Source organism: Anser brachyrhynchus (genome assembly GCF_964034855.1).
Source record: "Anser brachyrhynchus genome assembly, chromosome: 18".
In the NCBI taxonomy this organism is placed as follows: domain Eukaryota; kingdom Metazoa; phylum Chordata; class Aves; order Anseriformes; family Anatidae; genus Anser; species Anser brachyrhynchus.
The window spans coordinates 4,808,286-4,821,357 of record NC_137711.1 but is presented as its reverse complement, the minus strand read 5'-3'; the positions used below and the strand labels follow the sequence as shown (position 1 = coordinate 4,821,357).

General features: G+C 36.2%; 1 protein-coding gene across 3 annotated transcripts in view; it reads left to right on the top strand.

Annotated features, from left to right (window-relative positions):
• DGKE (diacylglycerol kinase epsilon) overlaps window positions 1–13,040 on the top strand; it is a 29,537-nt gene extending 16,497 nt beyond the window's left edge. For all 3 annotated transcript variants that reach the window (XM_080561217.1, XM_080561219.1, XM_080561218.1), the window contains 8 exons: window positions 614–757; window positions 2,709–2,866; window positions 3,141–3,192; window positions 3,358–3,471; window positions 3,865–3,936; window positions 4,458–4,585; window positions 5,436–5,547; window positions 5,863–13,040. In XM_080561217.1, the coding sequence (XP_080417343.1) occupies window positions 614–757; window positions 2,709–2,866; window positions 3,141–3,192; window positions 3,358–3,471; window positions 3,865–3,936; window positions 4,458–4,585; window positions 5,436–5,547; window positions 5,863–6,054 (972 nt within the window). In that variant the 3' untranslated portion in view covers window positions 6,055–13,040. The remainder of the gene's footprint in view (window positions 1–613; window positions 758–2,708; window positions 2,867–3,140; window positions 3,193–3,357; window positions 3,472–3,864; window positions 3,937–4,457; window positions 4,586–5,435; window positions 5,548–5,862) is intronic.
• Window positions 13,041–13,072: the final 32 nt, after the last annotated feature.

Here is a 13,072-nt window from a genome sequence, read left to right as displayed (position 1 = left end):
ATCTTCTTAATTTGGAATGTGTGTTTAAATCCTCGCTTTACTTGTGAAAATGTGGGTGTTTACAGTTGCTGTTTTGTGTTGTTGCTTTCTCTTTAAAGTCCACTTGAGATGGCACAGGATGTTGACGTTACGCCAATTAGTTGTTCCTTGGATTTCCTGGCTGTACCTTAATATTCTCCCTTTGAAGTTTAAAACTGAATCTTAGAATACAGACTAATAGAAAACACTACACATTTGTTTTAAATGCATCCCAGTAAGGCTTTACAAAATAAACCTCTTTGTATCCTGAATATTTTAAAGTAACTTTTATCTGAAGCCTTTCATCTTTACAAAACTCATGAAAATGTTACTAGATACAGACTTGTCTTAGTACTTGGTCAGCTTGATTTATCAATGGCTGTTATTCCTAGCAAAGCAGCTGGAGCTATTTTGTGACTTCAGGTGGCCGAATCCTGCTCATAAAAATAAAAACAGCTTAATTGCTTATGTAATGTTATAAATAGAGAATGTTTGTTTTACATTAGAATAAACATCTTGAAGTTGTTTACCTGTGAGGCAAATCATGAGTCATGTTTTGTGAACCTGTGGAACTCCTTATTTTCCTTTATTCTAGGTTTTTGATCTAAGCAAAACTACGCCTGCTAAAGCACTCCAACTTTGTACCTTGCTGCCTTGCAATGCTGTCAGGGTTCTTGTCTGTGGTGGGGATGGTACAGTAGGCTGGGTCCTGGATGCAATTGATGAGATGAAGATAAAGGTATTGTGTTTCAAATTAAAGGATATCTTATGGTGAAATGAGTTTTGGAGCTGCTGAATTGTTACACCTTAATCTTTTACCTGCATTTATTGTTTTCATCTTCCTGAATAAGCCTACAGAGAAATATTTGCAGAATTGCTTATTCATATCAGGGGCAAAACCACATCTTGTAATAATGCATTTTTTCCTGTAGCTCAGGAAAAATATGTAAAAGCTTTAGAATTAAAAATTTATTTAAATTTGTTTTTTTTCTGTAGAACAAGAACAGATGCAGGACATTTTTATACGTTGTTCTTTCCTCTTTGTCTAAACAGACATTTTGCTATCAGTAGCCATTATTAGTAATGCCAATCTGCTCCGTTTATTTCTCCCTAAGCACTTTTATAATAACCTTGTAATTTTTGCCAGCTACAGTGGTTATATTGCCAGTGCATAAATGAGGGCTGTAATGTGTTTTTACTACTTATGGTGTATTCTAAAGATCCTATCAATCTGCACTCATCCATTAACAGCAAATAGAAAAAACATGCTGTATGTTTGGTGTTGATTTGAAAGGGAAGATGATCCAATTTACAGGGTACTGCTAAGAACCCATGAGAAGACTGAGAGTAAAGAATAACTACCAGGGCTCTTGTACTTTACCTAGTAATCTTTTACTCTAGTGATATAAGGAAGTCTTCCTTTATCAATATCTCTTTTTTTTGTCTGTTTTGGCTGTGAATCAATTGCAGCATTTTTAGTAGCTTTATTTTTTCGATACTGCTTTCATGTTAATGCATGAAATGTCGTCATTGAAGGCCATTATTATAACTCCATACATAATCAAACTGAGCTTCTTTGAGACTTTTTATGTACTGATAAAGTAGAAATAGAACAAAGAACTATAAAGCTAAACTAATATGGGTATGTGGTTATTTGGTCTTGGACACTTGATATGTTGTCCCCAGAGCCAATATAATTGATGAAATCTGTGGTCTTTGCTACAAGGTATTCAACTGAGGCATTGGAGTTACGTAGATACCATTAAGATTATCAGCAAAACCTTTTAATTATCAGCAGTAGATTGTGTGCTCCCTTCATTTATCTTGAATCGCAAATCCAGGTTGCCTGGCAGAAACCTCTTGTTGAAAAGTAGTAACCATAATGCCACATTTTCCAAGTATTTTTCACAGCTGAATGTCAAAGGTCATAGTACGTCTGAAACAATTGTTCATGCTTCTGTGGTAAAGAGAGCAAAGACCTGTGCTGAAGTGGCTGTTTTGAATGTTTGTTTCTGACGCTTGCTGTGTGATCTGCAGAGGTGATTATCATCTGCTCCATCTGTTCATGACAGATAAATTTCTGTGTGTATGTTGCAATTGAAACTTAGATACTGACTTTGCTTCGAGTGTGTGAATTTCTGTCCACAGCTGAAATGCTCTAGTATTACATGCATCAGTTTTATTTAGAACTAACATCAATTCAGTCTTTTAAGAGCCTTTTTGTTGCTCACTGTGGTCCACAGCCTCATGTGTTCTTTCTGTCTCTAGGCATTCATAGCAGAGCACTTCCCCAGAGGCATATGCAACAATAGTGTTAGTAACTTACCCATACCCATGGTTGCAGCAAGTAGAAAATTAGGAAATCAGATGAGAAGTTCAGGCTTCTGCTTCCAGTTCCAAAGCTTCGTTCTTCTGAGGGGATGCTCTGTTGGGTATTAGTAATGCATTGTGGTTTTTTTTGTTTTACTTTTTCTCCTCACAATGGCTTAACATTTCCTTTCTTTACATTATCACTACCATAAGTACTTAAATGGGCCACCTGCTGTACTAGTACTGCCAGCTGTATCACTGCTCGATGTAACAAGCTCATCTGAAGATTAACAATGTTTATCAAACTTGAACATTTAGGGTGAGAAGGTAGAAAATGAATGCTAAAAATATAGCTAATATGCAGTGTTTTTGTGTCCTAGGGGCAAGAACGCTTTATTCCACAAGTTGCTATTTTACCTTTGGGAACAGGTAATGACCTGTCTAATACACTGGGCTGGGGTGCAGGTTATGCTGGAGAAGTCCCTGTAGAACAAATCTTACGAAATGTCATGGAGGCAGATGGAATCAAACTAGACAGGTAAGTAACAGTGAAAAGATAAATTCTATATAGCCAAGTATTACTGTAGGTCTACTGCTACCCCATTAAAGCAGTATATGTAAAGTACACAGTGGATTAGGGAACTGCAGAATAACTGAGGTCCAAAATTAGTCTTTATTTAGTTTTTCTGCAGTGCTTAACTCTTTTATAACGTAGCTAAATCTGAATCTTTCGAGATTCATAACTACAGCTTTGATACTAAGTGAGAATAGTTTGTCTGCCATACGTCTAAATAATGGCTGTTGTTTTTCAGATGGAAAGTTCAGGTAACAAACAAAGGATACTACAATTTAAGGAAACCAAAGGTATGGCTTGTGATTATAAATATGGGTTCTATGGAATAGCTGTATCATTTTCTGTTTACCTGCTTTATGTTTTTTTCTGGTTACCTGCTTCCCATTAAACATACCGACTCTTAAATCCTAATAATAATATTTCAGAAGGTCATAAATAGAAATTCTCTCTTACAGGTGTTCACAATGAACAACTACTTCTCTATAGGACCTGATGCTCTGATGGCTTTAAATTTCCATGCTCATCGTGAGAAGACTCCCTCTCTGTTTTCCAGCAGAATTATTAATAAGGTATGTTTCATAAAGTGACACTTTCACCTTCTAGTTGCCGACTTGACTTAAGGCTATTTTTGAAGACTCATCATGATTATTTTTCTGCATAATGTGACAGAAGTTCTTCCAATTAAATTGTAGTTTCATCTTAATTTCTATCGGATTTTCAACTCTTAGGACTCTTAGTCAAGGACTGCATTACTCTGAAATAAAATATGTCTTCAGATGTTAATGAACTGCAGAGATATAATCTCTCTGCACAGCTGCCTTGTTGTGCAAACGTTACATATGCATTTTAGATGATAAGATTTGAAGAACCATAACTATACATGAGCATTTAAAATATATTTCATATTTATTGTCTTTTTTAACAGTGCTTTCTGTTCTCCCTTGTTTTTGTTTGTTTTGCAGGCTGTTTATTTTTTTTATGGAACCAAAGACTGCTTAGTACAAGAATGTAAAGATCTTAACAAGAAAGTTGAGGTAAGTTTTTTAACTTAATTGTTCTTTGGACAGTCAGGGAAGTAGAGAAATTTGTCTTGTGAAAGGAAAGGAAAAAAAACTGCAGTTTACATCTATATGATACTTGTGTGAGGATAGCTCTGGACTCAGTGGAAATTTTTTGATGTTCCAGGCTCCTTTGCTATTTGCAACTTTATTCGTGGAATTCATGCCTTCGAGCTTACTGAAAATTACTAAAAACTTTTCTGGTCTTGACTCGGATCTCTGAGTTCAAATACTGATACTGAGATGAAATCTGTACTAGAGAATTAAATAAGTGAGAGTTCATTTTTCTTTATTAACAGAAATTGATTACAGGTTGTGTAGTCAGAAATCATTTTTATTTAAGTATGAAAAGAAAACGTTCTATTTGTACAGGGCCAATTTTGCTCACAGATGGTTTTTTTCTTCAAGTGGAGGCCTATTAGACAAAGAGAATAATTAGCTTATGTCGAAGTACTGAATTTCATTCATGGTAATTAACTTCTGTTTGTCTTTTAAAGCTAGAGTTGGATGGTGAGAGAATCGAGTTGCCCAATTTGGAAGGCATCATTGTCCTGAATATTGGATATTGGGGAGGTGGCTGTAGGCTCTGGGAAGGAATGGGTGATGAACCTTATCCCTTGGCAAGGTATGCAGTACCTCTTTTTTTTTTTTTTTTCCTTTTAACAGTTCTTGTGGTGTAAACAATTCCCCCCAGTAGGCTGTGCTTACATAATAAGTCTTGTCTGAAAGTCAGGATTCTTTTTGTTAGAGACTAGAACTAAGTGCATGCCATGCGTCAGGTTTGACCTTCTCAAAACGTCCGGCCTGATTAAGCAATAGGGTTGAAGAGACTATTAGAAACAGCCTTCAAAATTAGAAGATGCTTACATCATGGAAGTCAAATTTTTGTTGCCTTATTATTGCTCTATATTTTAATTAGTATTAAGACATGTTCTTTTCTAGTCTGAAATGGATGTAAATGGATGTAAGTTGGCTGGAGCAGTGCTAAATTGTGGGCACATGAGATTTTCACTCTTACGACTTCCTTCTTTAGAAAATGCTTATGAGGCTGAATTTCTTAAAATTATTTGGCCAAAGTTCTTTGCCAAAATCTAGGAAAAAAAAAGGCAATTAAAAGATTTTCCTGTGGATTAATAAGTGACTAAAAAGACAGCAAGACAGAAAAGTTTACAAATTTCTGAAGTGGAAATCCACCAAGGGCCTTAAATGTGCATTATGAGTTTTGGAAAATAATATATGCATGATTGCCAGTAACTGTGTAGGGTGTACCAACCGGAGCATTGCTCTGTACTTGGCCTGCTTTTGTACAGCTGTGCTTGCTATTGTGCGACTTACTATTCAGCAGGAAATAAATAGTTCAAACATTTGTAGATTAACAGTTGTCTTCTTTATAGTAACAGATAAAAGACTAATGTTTGGATGGGCATTTCAGAGTTCATGAACATCACTAAAAGGTCTGCTTTCTTAATTCGTAGACATGACGATGGACTTCTGGAGGTTGTTGGAGTTCATGGTTCTTTCCACTGTGCCCAGATTCAGGTGAAACTAGCAAATCCTGTTCGTCTAGGGCAGGCACATACTGTAAGGGTAAGTATTATTTATAAACCTGTTTCCCTAATTTTTTTTCAATACGCAGCATACAATTTCAAGCACTCAGCTGTATGTTCTAAAGTTGCATTTTGCAGTTGAGCGGGATGCTTCTTTTGCGTAATAAATTTAATTATGTTATAATTAGCAATCCTCTGTTGCTGTGGTTAGTAACCTATGAGTACAACTAATTATGTACTAAGTTTCTCCCTGGCTGATCTCAGACTGTGCAACATCAGTACGTTGTAGTTATAAAAGGGATCTTCAGAGCTACATTTAACTGCTATGATTGTGTGTTCTTCTGTTTAATACTAGCTGATCTTGAAGAGTTCAAAGATGCCAATGCAGGTGGATGGAGAGCCGTGGGCTCAGGGGCCATGCACTGTTACCATAACTCATAAGACACATGCACTGATGTTGTATCACTCGGGTGAACAAACAGATGACGACGCTTCCAGCGTGTCTGAGCAAGAGCACGTGAGAGAACAGACAGATGAAGATGTATAGATTTTGTGGAATGTAATGTAATACAAAGAAGAACTTCAGCCCATTAAAAACACTGAGAACATTTAACCTAGATCAAGGATTGCGCTGTAAGGTTCATACTTGTAAATGAACCAGGGTCGAGGAAAAAGCCGTGCTTTCACATTCATGAAAACTTTCACAGCTGAATTACCACAACTGCTTTGCCTTTTAGATTGATAGTGGTACCCAGCCTTTCTAGCTGGAGGAGCCAGTTACTCTGTCAGGGAAGGACCAGATACAGAAGCCCTTCCTTGTTGTGGAATCAGATCTTCTGCACGTATACAATATAGTATGCAAAAATTTTGATACCCTTGAAAAGGGGAACAGTTGGAGTTCAGCCTGCTTCCACCTGTTGTTTTCCCCAGGAATGCTTCCAGAACAGAAAAACAGACCAAGTAAAATGTGGGCTGTTTTTTTCTGTCAACAGCCTGCTGGTCCCGTCTGCCATCTCTTCTTGGGAGTAGGACAAACTCTTTTTTGTGCACCTGTGTGTGCAGTACATACCTAGTAGGTTTGACTGGGAGGGTGGAGATGTGGGGGCTCTTGGAAAGGCAGCTAGCAAGGAAAGGTGGCTTTGGACCAAAGGTTTCTGGAAAAGGTCTGTTAGCAAATAACTTTTTCAGTGGCTTTGTAAGCCATAGATGGAGTATTCCCGAGTACCCAAGATACAAGTTCAAAGTAGTTGTACCATGACTTGCACTGAACGATCCTGTGACTGACTGCTTCAGTTCAGCAAGAGATTAATTCTAGTTTTTGTAAATAGTAACATATTGTAGTTCTAGAGGAGGCTTCTTGGAAGAAGACTTGGAGCTGTCTGTTTAGCTGTGTATAGGATGGTTTTAAAGAAGTAATGATAGCTGGCAAATCTTTTTTTTTAAGAGGCTTGTTAAAGATCTTACTTTGTCGTTACCTGGAAACAATCAATAGCAAGTCAGTCTGTTAACTGTTTCAGTTTGAATTGTGGAGGTTGAGAGCTAGGTTTGCAGAGGTTAGCAAGTTCTTTTGTTCACCTGTATCATTTGATGTGCATGTGGGGGGAAATGGAAACGTTTGTTTTCCGACTGGCTCTTAGGGGGGTCAAAGATACTTTGGCCCTGAATCTTCATTTCTGATGTGAATACAGGGCCAGGAAATGGTTAGTGGCCTATACTGACAGTAAAGGTTAAGAACACACACACCAGTACATGTAAACGGTCAATTTGACATATCTGAAGCTTCTCAGGTTCAAAGCTTCTCAGGTAAAAACATCTTCATGGCTAACAGAAGTAAAAACCTGCTTCCTTTTTTGTTTTGTTTTAGAGGTATTTTAAGCCTGCAGCAGGTGAGAGCTATGAGTTAAGATTTGAAGTTTGTAACTAATAATTCAGTTAAGTCCAGTTGAGTTCTTGAATAAGAAGAGAATTTATACTGAATGTATGTTGCATAAGCTAAGATCATAACAGAAGTTGAGGGACATTGATCATAGCTTGGAATGTTGCTGCTTTTGTCAAATTCCTCCAGTCACTATTTTTTTTCACGCTAACTGAAAGCGAAACCACTGGGTAAAGTAGACTGTGTTTCTAGGTTTTGTAAAATGAAACTGTTTTTCAGCAATCTATAAAACAAAGTTTGCATTAACAGTGAAGGAACTATTTATATTTTAAAATAATTTATTTAAGCCTTGGAAATGTTAGTATTTTTAGAGCCTTCAATTGTAGTCCTCTTTGGAGAGCATTTTTAAATTGATGGTATTCACTCTAGAAAGTGTACATGCTAGATCTTAAAATACTACTGATTGCCAGTGAATTTATAGTTGTCTGGATATGCGACCAGAGTGTAACGAACTGTAAAACAGAAGCCACTTGTAAATTCCATATTCATTAGCCTCCCACACCTCATCTTAATTATTTTATAGTATGTAAATACAGAGGACAAATTTATAGTTAAGTCTATATTAAAAGTATTTAAAATACGCAAAAACATGCGATGTTAGATAAATTTGGTATCCTGACCTTTTTTGTTGTTGTTGTTATGGAGGTTCAATTTGTATTGTAGCTTCAAAAGTCTTGCTAGTTATTTATTTTTACTTGGATAATTTACAGACATTAGCATCCCAAAAATACTTAAGTTCTGTGCTGTGGTTCTCATGTAACTATTGTTTACAAACAACTGACAAGTCTCTGGAAAAGCAGGGTATGTGCTATGAAGGGCAGTATTTTGTCTACTTAATTTAAACTATTCAGAATGCAGTTTAAAGAACTACCTAAAGTTGATCAGATGATTATTCAAATTATTTTATAGTTTAAGACTCCTTAACAGTTAAGAAGTTCACTTCTTAAACTCCCAACGTCCTGAAAAATATGTGACGTGAAGACTTTGAAAGCTTCCTTTTTTTTTTTCTTTCCTCCAGTAGGTGAGCTGACTTTTCCACATCGGTTTTGCCTGAATGTGTACCAGTGGTATTGTACTATGTTTGTGCAGACTAGATCCTCACACTTACTGCAGATTGTTAGGAATCCAGTCCTAAATGTGTGAAATACTATTTGGGAAATGCAAATATATCTAACTGGGCACTTTTGGGAGAGAACCCCTGAGAAATGGTCTTGTTTGTATTGGACAGATCATCATCCCCATCTTGCATGTGGAAGTGAAAAAGTTTGTTTCAACAAACTGACTCTTGGTGAGCACAGGAAACGGTAGGCAGCATGTGTAGCCATTTTAGGCATGGAAAGCCTCTTGTAAAATTGTATTTATGGTATGGAGAATATTCTGTAAGTATCCAGTTCCTAAACAGATGTGTGGTCATCCTTCTATTATAATTATATCTTTGTCATATGCATGACGAAAAAAAATATTTCTAAACGTACGATGTTAGCACTAGAATCTGCTGGGAAGTCTTGCTGTTTCCAACACACCATCCTTTGATTTGCATGTGTCCTCCTTTCCAGTATGTTGCAAATTGTCCTAAAGTTGTTTTTAGTCCAACTTCAGAGAGCTCATATATATGAGCAACAGGCTCCCAGATTCTAATGCTGACGTAAACGAACTTCTCTAACTTATAATATAGCTGTAGTTGCTTAATGTCATGTGTGTTGTGGCTGTAAAACTGCTACATGTTTTTTTAATGTTGGAGGTGCATAAAGCACCAGTACAAATAGCTACTGTATAGATAGCTCCTCTGAAAACAGATCGGAAACCTGAAAATACTGCAGTACGTCCTTTACCCAGAAGAGGGTACTCTGCAGCTGGATCTCATGTCCTGCGTGGAAGGATTCTCCCTTGCCCTCTTACTGATTAACATTGGGGAAAATAGTGACAAATAATGAATAGTTTCTTCTGGCAGTCTTCATACAGTATAACTTTGCATAAAATGTGTAGAGTGAATAATAACATAAATTGTCAAGCACTCAAAAGTGAATTTACAAAATCTATTTTGAAGTTTTATTGCAGTATAGGCTACCTTAACAGAAGTTTGGTCAGATGCTGATAATTTCCTTTATTGTAGGTTCTCAATCCTGTGAAATGCAAACAGCAAACTTTAACTTATTTGGAGAGTCTTTCTGTGTGTGAGCTTCCTGCCTTACTCAAACCTAGTTTGTTTACATGTTCATTGAGGCGGTATGTGTGTGCATTTCCATATGCGTAGAGATTTTTGTCATAGGCTTTGTTTTTACTTTTTCTTATCCTATACTTAGAGCAATTCATAGCAGGGTTAAACTGTTTCAAATACCACCTGCCTTTTGTATCTTTATCCTTGTATGGACTATTTAAAAAGGTGTCTGAAGTCCAAAGGTGCATTTTTCATCTTTAAAAACAGCTGAGGTGAATGGCAACCACATTCAGCTTTGTTTTCTTTCTACTGCGATTGAGATTTGTTTCAAATTACTTTAAATTGAAGTTATGCTCAAATTTTAATATTTTTCTCAGCTCTGTTATGAATTGCATTTCATTTCCTTAATGTAAAAATGGTATAGCTTAATTTATGCACATGATAATTGTGTATGTTCAGTTTTCTGTTGCCCCTTCATAGTTTTGTGTTTTCAGGTCTTGCTTTTCTTAGGCACTGAGTAACTAGGAACACTGTTTACTATAGTTAGAAGCTTTAAGTACTCTTCTTGGAATACAGACTTGAGTTTCTCCTGGTTGCATGAGAAAATGCTACCATGTTTGAACACGCTTAGAGAAAATTGTCTTCTTAAAGCGATGTTTATAGCAAAAGTTTAAAAAATTTTTATATATATAATTTCAGCTGATTCAGATTGAGACTTTGTTCCCTCGTACATCTTGTCTTGACAGCATTTGCAACTATTCAGTAAGTACTTTTTTCCCCTCAGTCATTTTTCTCATTTTTAGCTGGCATACTTTAGCTAAAACATCAATTGGGACAGTGTCAGAAGCTCTGCTGAAACAGGATACTGAGCTTCTCTTCTGTTTGTTTTATACTTTATGCCAGCTGGTTTGTCAGAAACACAAACTGGAATGGTTTCACACAGCATATTTGTAACCCACCTTTTTTGCCCTTTTCAGTCACCTTAATTTCTAATTTACTCAGACTGACACCTGGAAAATATTAGAACGGGCACCTCAGGTGTAGTGTTCCCTGTCCTCCAGACCTGTTTTGAAAGTACAGTTTTTGCTTTTTGCCACTGGGGAGGAATCTCCACTTTCTCCACAGGTTCTCTCAGAACTAGTAGTTCTAAGTTCTGGTTTAGGTTCTGCCAGTTCCTTCTGGGTCTACATTACTTGCACTGATGCTCACAGCTTTTTAGTGTATATTATTGTATCTAACTGGTTTAAAAAAAAAAGCACTGTACATTAGCTGTAAACAGCATAACAGTATCAATGCTACAATGCTTCTTCTTTTTTACTTAGGAACAAACACTTCTTGGTAGAGCAGCACTGTAGCCTAACTGGTTAATATACATGTAAGAGTAGGACACTTAAGAATCTTTGCATGTGTTCGAACTGAAAATCCTTTTTTGTTCTGTATTTCATATCTAGTATTAGCAGTTTTCTTTTTTAAAAGAAACAAGATTGTACTTGGTTAAGAGTAGACTAGGATATCTTTAGATTTAAAAATGCTAGTAGCATCACTGATCCTGTTGAATGTGAACCACTTGTTTTAAAATGTTCCGACTTTTCTGAGGAACTGTAGCTGCTTCCTGAACACGGGAATGAAATGAGAGACCACTTTTTCATTTAGCAATTAGGTAGATTGAGAGAATTTACACATTCAGTATTTCAGTGTTGTTTAGGCTGCAGTTCTGAAAGCATGGCAGATCAAAATATCTCACTAAGAATGCTGAATACCCAGTTCAGGTTTTGGTCATCTCAGGGAGAGACTTCTGGCTGGAGTAAAGCCACATGCCTCAACTAAACCTAGTGATGTTATGGTGACTTGCATTAGCTGAGGATCTGGCTTTTACTGTTTGAAAGTATGAATGTATTCAAAATTTTACTTTGTTTTTCATTAATGCTACCCTGTTTGCTGTATACTCTTATTGTTGTATGTAATTCATTTGTTTATTTGAAACTTATTTGCAGATTTCAGCATAAATCACTTTTTTCTTAAGAGTAAGTGGGAACTAATATTGTGAGTTTATTGCATTGTCTTTGAAGTTTACATCCCTCAAAAGCCATTTTGTCTGCTACCAACTATTGTAATCCTTAGAGTACCTCCAGCCATCTTCTCTTTATAGGATTTTTATAGTTAAACAGAACGGATTTTTATTTTTGTAGCTTGTAACTTCAATATGTATACTAGTTATTTCTATTTAGTAATTAGTGATCAGAATACTGTAAAAAATGTGACTCTTAAGAGCTGTAACTTTAAATTAATAACTACTTAAATGAAAATACCAGCATGTTAAAAGTTTTTAAAAAAAAGTTATTCTTTAGCTTGGAAATACTGTGATGCTGTGACTTGGAATTTGTATTGAATGTGTTCATGCATATTCTGAAATTGCACTAAAGGGGAAAAAATGAGCTTAAAATGCAAATAATAGATGAAAAGGTAGAATTTTTAACATTTTTTTCAACCAAGGAGGATTACGTTTGAGATTTGGTGGTTTCTTGTGGGTATTTTTGTGTTGTTTTTTTTTTCCTGCAGAGCCCTAAAGCAGGAATGATCATTGCACCTGACAAAACAGTTGTTTCCCTATGGTGCAGTTTAACACACATGTATTACTTAGTGTCCAACCTCAGCAAAAGCCATTTGCGCCTTTCCCACCTCTCTTCTCAGAAAACAAAATCTTAGAGCAAAACTGAATGCTCGTAGTCATAAAGTACATGAGATCTTACTTCCAAAAAAATAGCCAGGCAACATAATATTGAACCTCCAATGCAAATTTTTAAAGACAAAAGTTGTTACATTTTTTCTTTACATTGTGATGCTTTCAAATACAAAATTGTTTTTTCTTTCTTTAAAAGAAGGCAGGTAGAAATGGGAGGATAAGGAGGTATTCATGTACAACTCCTACTCACAAAAGCTGGGAAATGTGTCCTTTATTTGCTGTGTAGGCACACAGCAAGTGTGATTCTAGAACTCTGCATAAAGCTCTGCTTTGTTTGTGCTCTTACTGGCTTAATCCCTTATTTCTGAAGCAGGTGATACTAGCATTGGCATGTGAAATAGTGACAGGTTTACTCAAATTATTACATGTGGGTGATATGTATTATTTGAGTAATTGGGCCAAGTTTTGTGTATAGGCTCCATCAGGTTCTGAGGTGGCACTCCACCTTAACACAAGTGAAACTGAAGAAAACGTTTGTGTTTAGTCAATAGTATTGTGGCCTATTTCTTGTGACTTAAGCTCCCAGAAGGCTCTTTTGAGAAACATCTGCTCTGTATTCTTCATAGAAGTTTGCAACTATAGATTTTTCACAATACTGACTCTGTTACTAAATTTCCTAATGCATCTTTTTGTTGTCGTTATTTGTACTGTATTTCTCTGTAGACTGAAGTGTGTGGATTAAAGTATTTAAACTCAGTTTTTCCTGTTCCTCACTATGCACAGAAGCA